At 37.7% G+C, this 10,496-nt stretch overlaps 1 protein-coding gene across 1 annotated transcript in view; it reads left to right on the plus strand.

The window, feature by feature from the left end:
* Positions 1–9,627, plus strand: part of LOC121732488 — a 54,908-nt gene extending 45,281 nt beyond the window's left edge. Inside the window, exons 5-7 of the mRNA XM_042122386.1 lie at positions 520–617; positions 2,237–2,338; positions 8,995–9,627. Of these exons, the coding sequence (XP_041978320.1) occupies positions 520–617; positions 2,237–2,338; positions 8,995–9,361 (567 nt within the window). The 3' untranslated portion in view covers positions 9,362–9,627. The remainder of the gene's footprint in view (positions 1–519; positions 618–2,236; positions 2,339–8,994) is intronic.
* The last annotated feature ends 869 nt before the right edge of the window (positions 9,628–10,496 follow it).

Below are 10,496 nucleotides of genomic sequence, written 5' to 3' on the forward strand. Positions count from 1 at the left end.
ATACTTAATTTAGACCTTACCTTACTTTACTATCAAAGAAATTCATAGACAGAAGACGGAAGTCATGATTTGATTTGACGTACGTATAACCTGAACACATTACCTATTTGCCTATGAATCAATTTCGTCGATGGTACAATATTAGTACGGGAGCCCTAGACAGGGTACAGTAGTCAACAAAACTTAGTTGACTACTGTACCCTAAAACGGAACCCTAACCAGCAGATTTTTTGTATATTGGTAGGTTAATAGTTATATAATTTAAAAGTAACCGTGTCCTACAAATAAAACAATCCATATTTTAGGACCATCAAGTCAAAATATGAATTCCTTTCTATCTCAGTTAGCTACCACTTTTGAGATTTTTCGAAAATAAGAATGTTGTTCGTCTTATCAAAATGTAGCTACTCACAAAAAATTTGCTTGTTAGTAATCACAAAAAAATTTGTTCACTATATAATATTATGCTTCATATTATTTGTGATATTATAAATCCAATAAAAATACCGTTTGTTTCAGCCCCACGCGTACACGCTGCTGGCGATACTGAACCACACGCGGCACCAGGTCCGGGAGCTGTACCAGTTGGGGAACAACGACGCCGCCATGGCATACAGGTATAGGATAGGGCAATAGGCATTAGAGGCAGCACTGGATTTATGTATAGGCAGTATAGGCCATGACCTGTGGGCGGCAGCGTCCTATGGTGTCTTATGGTACAAGTTGGAAGCCGGCTACATGAAGTTGCAGCAGACGACGTGTCGTCGCGACACGACATTTCTATGTATTTCTATGAATGTGTCGCTAGCTTCGTGTCGCTAGCTGCGGAGGGTATTTCATAGAAATACATACAATTTACAAACCAGTAGTGTCGCGACGACACGTCGTCTGCAGTTGCTTCATGTCGTCCGCAGCCAACCGACACCTTTACCGGGCAGCAGCATCCTAGGATGGCGGCAGAGTTCGTACATAGGCCATAGGGGCGGTAAAATTTAAGTAGCCTATACTCATAAAAATATAAATCCGGCCCTGATTACAGGAAATAGTTATGACTTATGAGCTTCTTAGGGCCCTCTTACACTGTCTGTGACGCAATATCGAATGATAGTACTCGGGTATGAGTTTGAGGACTTTCGATGTGACGTCACGCTTCGTACAGAAAACTTTTTGGCCAAAATGATGCCAAAAGTCAAGATAATATTTTAATTTGCACGGTAACAAAATCGTCAATTATCATTTAATCAGAGCTAATGCTTCTGATATATACGCTATACGCTTCAACTACTTCTAATACTTATTTACTTAATATAGGTACTCTACATACTCAAAATGTAGAGATATTAATATTTTACATCAGCCAGTGTTTATATTGAACCTAGGTACGAAGCTATAACATGCAACCTACACTTGGCATTAATATTAGGAAAAATGAAAAAAACTGGAAATGAAAAAACGAATGAACTCGATGTTTTCGAGGCGGAAAGATTTGTGCAGCAATTTGAAGTTAATTATGTGGTTTACGAAACACTTACAAATATAATATCTAGTAGGGTAATGATGGTCTAGGATAGGCTGCAGCAATAACCGTGATATCTCTAGAAAAACAGTTTAAAAAGTAGCTGCGAGTTTACGTACTTATACGCAATACGCAAACTATTATGCTAAGTACTCACATACGGTTTTGCTCGATAGTTTTACTCCAAATCGAAGGAAATGACATATTTGACATATTTAATTCCATCAAGCCGGCGAGTTTTGGCGGTCCACACGGTGGGTATTGCTCGATTTGGAGTAAAACTATCGAGCAAAACCGTATGTCAGTACTTAGCATTAGGGAGACTTACAAATTACAATCATGAATATAACCTACCTACAATAGGCACAACATTACATTAGAATGTATAATTAATTACAGCATATTCAAGGCTTTCGTTGTTGCCATATAAATGACTACATGTTGCGCGCGACATCGTTTGCGCGGCAATTAGTGGTCATGGGCCATGGCGAAGTTACTTTTCCGCGATAAAAACTATCCAAACTTTTTTCACAGGACCTAAAGTAGCTGCAAACATCATCAATATCGGTTTAGCGGTTAAAGCGTGAAGGGTAATTACACAGACATACACATAGCACACGTCTTGTTAGTTATTATTATTAATAACGGCTTTGTCTTTTCTTTAACCCTTTCCACCTTGCGCTGTTACTTGGACGCACCCTAACTATGCTTTTTTTTCAGTTGTGTACTCAGCGATTTAGCCAAGCTGCTGATTCTGCTGAACAAGCAACAGGTACCCGTGGTGCCAGAGGAGTGGCCGCGACTAGCCAGTTGGGCTGAAAGGTAAAAAAAATATTCCGTGGCGTAGATAGTCTACTAGGCTGTCTTTTTTCCCGGGGAGCCTAGTTCCTACATAAGGAACTAGGCCCCCCGGGAAAAAAAGACAGATTTTCACAGATAATATTAATAATTGATTGGTTTTTTCCGAATAATATTGATATAGCGGCACCTACACCGAAATCCAAATACGATGGCTTCATTAGTCATTACTAGACATCTTGTAGACATCGGATTATATTATGCATTTGCATACTTGCATATGCAAATGCATATTATAATGGCACTTTTTAGGCGATAGTGCATATTTTGGCAATTTTTTGTTGATAGTGCATATTTCGGTCGTTTTATGCCCTCGTAGTCTCCAAACTAGCTACGAGGGCTGCTATATTTTATGCATAGACATAATATGTATTTATGTATCCGGAACTGGCCACTTACAAGAACAATATTTAAAAAGTAATTACAACATTTGAAAATAGAACTCTTTGGTTGAAGAATACATTTTCCCCGCGTTCCAGATGATGTTAGAAACGCTCACGCTCAAGACCGTAGTTTTTCCCGTTCCACTAGCTTGTGAGCGTCAGTGATACAAACTCAAGTGGAACGGATTATGGATCGTTTTGAGCGTTTTGAGAAAAGTTTAAAAAAAGAACATAATATAATATTTTATTATACATACTTACATTGAACAGAACTTGGATATTACGATCCTTTTCTTGAAGTCGTAAATAAAAGTAGGTAATTGTTTAGTACGTACGTCTGCTTAATAGTTACATATTTTATTTTACAAATAAAATACATAATAATATATTTGTTTCGTTTTTAGTATTATTTTTTTTACATAAGTAAGTAATCACATTTTAATATACATAGTTAAACTTTTAATATAATTCAGTTTTCACACTGAATCATATTTCAATAACAAACCACATACTTTGCATATTGACTATTGTCACATAAAGTTTTTAAGTAACAATACGGTACCGCGTAATGCTAAGTCAACAGGTACGACTCAGGAGAGACGAAAATTAGTATTTATTATATTTTATAAGAAATCATATTTTGACCTTTCATTTAAAACAATTTTATTACTTAAATATTATTTAATATTATAATACCTATTTCAATTAAAATATTTTTAGTAATGAAATAATATGAAGTTTTTTTGTCTCTACTCTCTCATCAAAACTTTCCGAACATGGCTTTCGCGATATAGTTACGTTAAAAGTAAAAAAAAACTAGAACGACCACTTTGACCCATCTTCGTCGAGGGTCGTTTTGAGCGAAAATGATGACGTCACTCATGACGTCATAGCTACGATCAACACGACCGCGGTCGTCAAATGGAACGGCAGAAGGGGACGTTTTGAGCGTTTTGGTCAAAATTAACGTCATCTGGAACGCAGCCTTTGTTTCATGTGACTGTCAATTATTTTTCCATTGTGGCGTCATTTTGAAAATTGCGTGTCTTCATTTGCCATGGATTTAACGCGTGAACATTATCGTGCAATGGGCTAAATCAACAACAGTGCTTTATTCAACTCACCGCAACTTTTGGAGATGAAGCACCATCAAAAACCACTGTTTATCACTGGTACAGTGAGTTTAATCGTGGGCGGTCTATGCTCACGGATGAAAATAAAGAAGGTCGCCCAAAAACAGCTGTTGTCCCACAAAATATAGATGCTGTGCGGGAACTAATAATGAGTGATCGTCATGTTACATATCGCGAGATAGAGGCGTCCTTAGGCATAAGTATGACGAGTATATATTATGTCTATGATGACGAGCATACATAAGATATTACACGAACATTTGGCTGTAAAAAAAATATGTTCGCGTTGGATTCCGCACAACTTGACAATCGATCAAAAACGGGCTCGTGTCGATTGGTGCAAAAAAATGATAAAAAAATACAACCGTGGTACGTCAAAAGCCGTTTATAATATCTACACAGGTGATGAATCTTGGATCTATGCATATGACCCCGAAACTAAACAACAGTCAACGGTGTGGGTGTTTTAAGATGAGCCGAAACCAACAAAAGTTACTCGTGCAAAAAGTACTTTGAAGCAAATGGTCGCCTGTTTTTTTGGAATTAATGGACATGTGGCTACAGTGCCATTAGAGAATCGTAAAACGGTTAATTCTGAATGGTATACGACCATTTGTTTACCAGAAGTCTTTGAAGAAATAAAAAAGGACAACCGACAACGCAGAATCATATTACATCACGACAATGCTAGCTGTCACACCTCAGCTGAAACAACTCAGTTTTTGGAGGGTCAAAAGATCGAATTGACTGGTCATCCGCCGTACAGCCCTGATTTGGCACCTAACGATTTCTTTTTATTTCCATACGCGAAGAACAAATTACGTGGTCAACGTTTTTCGAGCCGCGAAGAGGCTGTTGATGCGTTCAAAATGCACGTTTTGGAGATACCTCAATCAGAATGGAAAAAGTGCTATGAAAATTGGTTCCAGCGTATGCAAAAGTGTGTCGATCATCGCGGCGAATATTTTGAAAAGCAATAAAACCATATTAAATGATATATATGTTTGTTTCTTTTTTTAATTCCGGATACATAAATAGCAGCCCTCGTATCATGACACACACCGAGGCCACAAAACAGAGGTAGGGTAGGATATATCAAAACTTTGATTTACGGCACCACGGAAAAGCTCTTCAAAAAAATATGTATTTTTTTATAATAAGTGACTTTTAATAATTGTGCATATTTTATGCATATTTCGGCCATTTATCGTGCATATTGCATGCATATTTTGGCACTTTGATCGTGCATATAATCCGATGTCTAGTCATTACCTACAGAACAGAAAAAACTTTGCTGGTTCACAATTTCCAAAAAATCATAGCCTTTTCACTGCTTTCTATTATAATGCCTACTGTAGTAGGTACTGTTTCGGTAATAATAAAAGGTTTGTCAGGTTAACAAGCCAAACAGAATGTCAGCTACCGTTGCCTCTGTGGCTTTGCGGCAGTAAATTAAAATTTATGACCCGACCGCAGATTTATCCGCTGTCCGTACTAAAACGCCGAATTACCTCATTACTCCAATGCTTTTACGGGCATTGGCCTACCACAAATTCACACCACTATACTGCAAGCCAGGATCTACAATGGCAAAGCGTCGTTGAAGTTCTAACACCACGTAAGTCAAAAATAGCAACTTTTTAGGAGAGAGAACAAATTAATTGAATTTTGATTCCATAGTAGTTCAGATTTACTTTTTAACTATTTTACGAGTTTTTGTTGGCCGACACGTTTTCACGTGTTCCGATTGGTAAAACGACACGTCTTCCGATTTTCTAGCGAATTGCATCAAAAGGTCAAAATAGGCAAAAAGTGACTTACGTGGTGTTAGAACTTCAATGACGAAAGGTGTCTTTACTCTTTGTACCACCGAAGCAAAATGTTCATAGGCAGTTGACGAATTTCAATGTGTTGATCTTTCAAAAGCTGTGATCTGTCGGATGGGTTTGACGGAACGCGACCAATTTACGTAGATCAGCCATCTGCCTATAAATCAACTTTTCTGATAATACCTGCACTTTGGGGGCGACGCTGGGCGGCCGCCCAGAGCGCCTTGGGCGAGATTTTTTCGGCGCCCAGGGTGCTGGTAGTGCTGCAAAAATTGGCGTCCCTTTTGTTTGCCGTCAGCGCCCCTTTTTATCCGCCCTGAAACCGGCAGCGGTCGCCCAACCGCGTCGCCATCCCCACCTTAAGCCGATACTGGTAACATACCCAGGTTATAGGTACTTACTTATCTATTTATCTATACTAATATTATAAATGCGAAAGTATCTCTGTCTGTCTGTCTGTCTCGCTTTCACGCCAAAACTACTGAACCGATTGCAATGAAATTTTGTACACAGTTATTCTAGAGTCTGAGAAAGGACATAGGCTACATTTTGATGTGGGAAAATATCTTATTTCCATGAAAATATCGATGAAAATTACTTCGCATTGCGCGTGGCCAGCGCTCATCCCGGGGGTCCTGGGTTCGAGTCCCGCAGGCGGAACAAAAAGTTTTCAATGTTCCTGGGTCTTGGATGTGTATTAAAATAATATTTCAAAAATCTTAAATATATTTTATGTATAATATTATAAAAAATCCAGAAATATATCGACGCGATGCAATGAACATTTTAGTTCTAATACGATTCAACAGATGGCGCTTTTCTTTTTAACTTCGTTCTAACATAGAACTAATCATACTTATTAGATAATATGTTTTTGTTTATAGTTTTTAATACGTTAGAATATTATGTTTAATAATATTATCACTTGCTATAATAATAATCAATCTATCTTATCTTATAGAACTCCTACTGCATTTCTAAGGAGTTCGAGTGTGTTGTGTTGGCCTATATTCCATCCAGAAAATATATCAATGCAATCAACATTTTAATTCTAATATATGAAAACAGATGGCGCTTTATTTTTTACTTCATTATAACAGAACTAATCATACCTACTTTATTATATATTATTGTTTTTATTCATAACTAGCTGTTGCCCGCGACTTCGTCCGCGTGGACTTTAGTTTATAGCGCGCGGTGTCAACAAAATTTGTGTCAAATTTAAAAACTTTTTAAAACCCTGGTAAGTGGTACCCCTCTTAGGGCCGCGCAGCGCGCTACACCGGAATGGCAGCGCTGAAAGTGCTCGCCTCGCCGCTGCCATTCCGGTGTAGCACGGCCCTTAATTAATCAAAATACCCAAAAACAGCTGTGCAGTGTGCACATAATCTGTACTAATATTATGAATGCGAAAGTATCTCTGTCTGTCTGTCTGTCTGTCTGTCAGTCTCGCTTTCACGCCAAACGCCAAAACTACCGAATCGATTGTAATGAAATTTTGTATACTGATAGTCTAAAGCCTGAGAAAGGACATAGGCTACTTTTTTACTGGAAAAAAGGGTTGTAAGGGTCGTAAATTTGTTCAAAAAATTCATAATAGATGGCGCCGTGCGTCTTCTACATCGCGCTGACGCTTGCTCAAAAGTCTTTCTATAAGAGGTGGTATCATCTTACATTTAAGTCTCGATTTTTTTCGATTGTTATATCTATTCTACGATATTAAATAACTCAGTACTTTATCTGTGCAGGCAGTGACGTAACCTTAAGACCAAATTTCACCAACGACTGTTAAAGTTAATGCTCGAATTAGTATCACGTTAGCTGTTTCGTTTTTCATATGAATGAAAGAGAAGACAGGATATTTTAACAAGCTGTTAACACTAACAGACGTTGGTGAAATTGGGGCTAAACCTATCAATGATAAATAGTTTATGGGTAAAGTTGTGTAATTGGGGGGCTAAATAAGCTTTAAAATTTGACATAATATATAAAGTTTAACATACAAAAATGAAGTACTTATTGTTTGCACACTGCACAGCTGTATTGATTTAAGGGGTACCAGGGTTTTTTTATAAAAGCTTTTGACACCAATTTTGTTGACATCGCGCGCTATAAACTGAAGTCCACGCGGACGAAGTCGCGGGCAACAGCTAGTCTTAGATAAATGATTGGTCTCGCGCGCGCGCTCGACTAGATACCGCGCTGTATAGAAAACACAGATTCCCGAATGCGGGGTAGATAAACTTTACCATTGGAATAAAGTCCATTCGAAAAGAATGCGATAAAATAACAACGCTGTTTAGGTCAACGAAATATAATGGATACAATATTGATGAGAAAACAATACAAAAACAATGGTAGGAAGTTTAACGAAAGTTAAGAATGAGTCATAAAAAAGCAAATGTTACATTTGTTTTCTCATTTGTTACTGTATTGTGTACTTACATAAAATATAAACTGTATTTAAGATTTTTATTATAATATGATACTCATAATTCATATTTATTAATACACATTCATGATCCAGGAACTTTGAAAACTTTTTGTTCCGTTGGCGGGATTCGAACCAGCTACCCTAGCTAGAGATTTTAATGCGCTCATCCACTCATCCACTATGTATACATATATAAAAAAATAAGATATAATAAATAAATAAATAAAAATCACAATCTCAGAAAAATTTGGGAATTTTTAGTTTATGGTAATTGGCAACACTGAACATCAAGCGGTACTCCGATCCGAATTTTCAGGTTTATATTATTTTTCAGTGTTTATGACGATTTATATAATACTTACTAGCTATTTGACCGAGCTTTGCTCGGTATTCGATAAAACACGAATAAAATGACATTTTCTAAAAATGATTCCTAGCTAGATCGATATATCGCCCCCGAAACCCCCTGTATGCTAAATTTCATGAAAATCGTTGGAGCCGATTCCGAGATTCCAATTATATATATATATTTATAAACAAGAATTGCTCGTTTAAAGATATAAGATTTACATATGGTATGTGATGCCAGTACCTTTCTTGTTTCTTGTAGTGTTATTTGCATAGTCTCACTACGCAAATTGGCATTTTGCTACGGACGTAACTTAAAATTTCGAAAATTATCGACACATCTACCTTACCCGAAGCTTGCGGCGCGACTGGCGCGGTTACGCCCGATGAGGCGTATTATTTGTTGCCGCATTTTTCAAGTACTCCGACGGTATCTAGTCGTAGCGCGAGCGCAAGACCAATCATTCATCTAAGCTATTTATTTATTTTTCAGAATATTAAAACGCTACAGTCGACTGAGCGTGAGTCAGGAGCCCCAAAGTCAGTTAGGTGCGTTCCTGCCCCCTCCGCCGAGCGGCAGTTCCGACTCGTCGACGACGCAGCAGTCGTTTACGACATTCAAACCTCCTTCGTACTCTCCGACGTCGTACGAGAGTCACACCCTATCCAAAGACGAGAGCCCGTTGGAGTGGAAGGACGCGGGAAGGCCACCCAGCTACTCTCAGATAGAGAGCGAGACCATCGTTCTCTCAGACCCCTGGGAGAGAAGACCGATAGTGAGACGAGAGAGCGTATGGCTGGAAGACGAACTTTTCGAAATGACGAGGCGGCCACAAGACGAGTTGACCACTGAACTTTAGCACTTAAGCTCTATTGTAGTCACATTTTTATTACGTTGAACAATCAAGAAATGCGTAAGTAATTTTTTTCCAAAGTTTAAGCGGTTTTTTTTTATATATTTTCAAATCAATAGCACACGCTGAAGCTAACTAGGTAGGCACCTCGTTTTAAACAAACTCTTTGATAGAACTCATAGAAGATATTGTCTAGTTAACTTCTGCGTGACAATTTATGCACCTTAATAATTAAGTAAGTATTAATAAATACATTGATACAATATATAAGTTAAAAATAATATATAATATTAATTAAACAGACCAATATTTTTTATCAATGTGTAATTTTGATTATTTATCAAACTGTTTTTTTAAAGACAAGTACAAATCCGTGTGTGTTATCGTTTAAGCACTTTAAGGTCACTTACATAGTATATGACATTCTCTTTGGTCTCTTATACACCGACGCTGCAAAACGCGAAATATCTGCGAACCAGGAATTGAGCGAGATGCCGTGCATTGCCGTGTACGGTGTAGCGACTGGAGAGTGAGACAGCAAATCGGTTCGCCGCTGTTTCGCGTTTCGCAGCGTCGCGCGTCGTCGTCGGTGTACTAGAGGTTTAATTAGTGACCATCTAAAATAATAAATAATATTATTATTGAAATAATAGTTTATAGCATGGCTTCCCAAACTTATTTGTACTGTGACGCCCTAGGGATCTAGGCCATTTCTTGACGACGCTCCTAAACCCAACCCCCCAAAAATAGTCTCCAATTTTAGAACCAGTCTACATATAGGTTATCATAAAAACACTATTTGGACATTTTTATTTTCATGAGGAAATAATGACCAAATCAAACATGAGCATAAAAATTCAAAAAAATATTACTGAAAGATACATAAGCCAGCAAGGCTGGCTAATGTGAAGGATGTGCTTGCTTTTTCTGAGCATAGCTTCTGAAAGCGGAGATACTGCCCGGGATACATAATTATTATGAATGACATAATGCGCGCGACGCTCACTCGATCGCGACGCACAGTTTGGGAAGCCCTGGTTTATAGAATAATAAAGGTTAGGAGCATATTTATAACAAGGTTGTAAAATACAAATAGGTGCGTTATGTTCATATTTTATTATTAAGTTTTATTTAACAATTT

The sequence above is a fragment of the Aricia agestis genome, chromosome 12 (genome assembly GCF_905147365.1).
Source record: "Aricia agestis chromosome 12, ilAriAges1.1, whole genome shotgun sequence".
In the NCBI taxonomy this organism is placed as follows: Eukaryota; Metazoa; Arthropoda; class Insecta; order Lepidoptera; family Lycaenidae; genus Aricia; species Aricia agestis.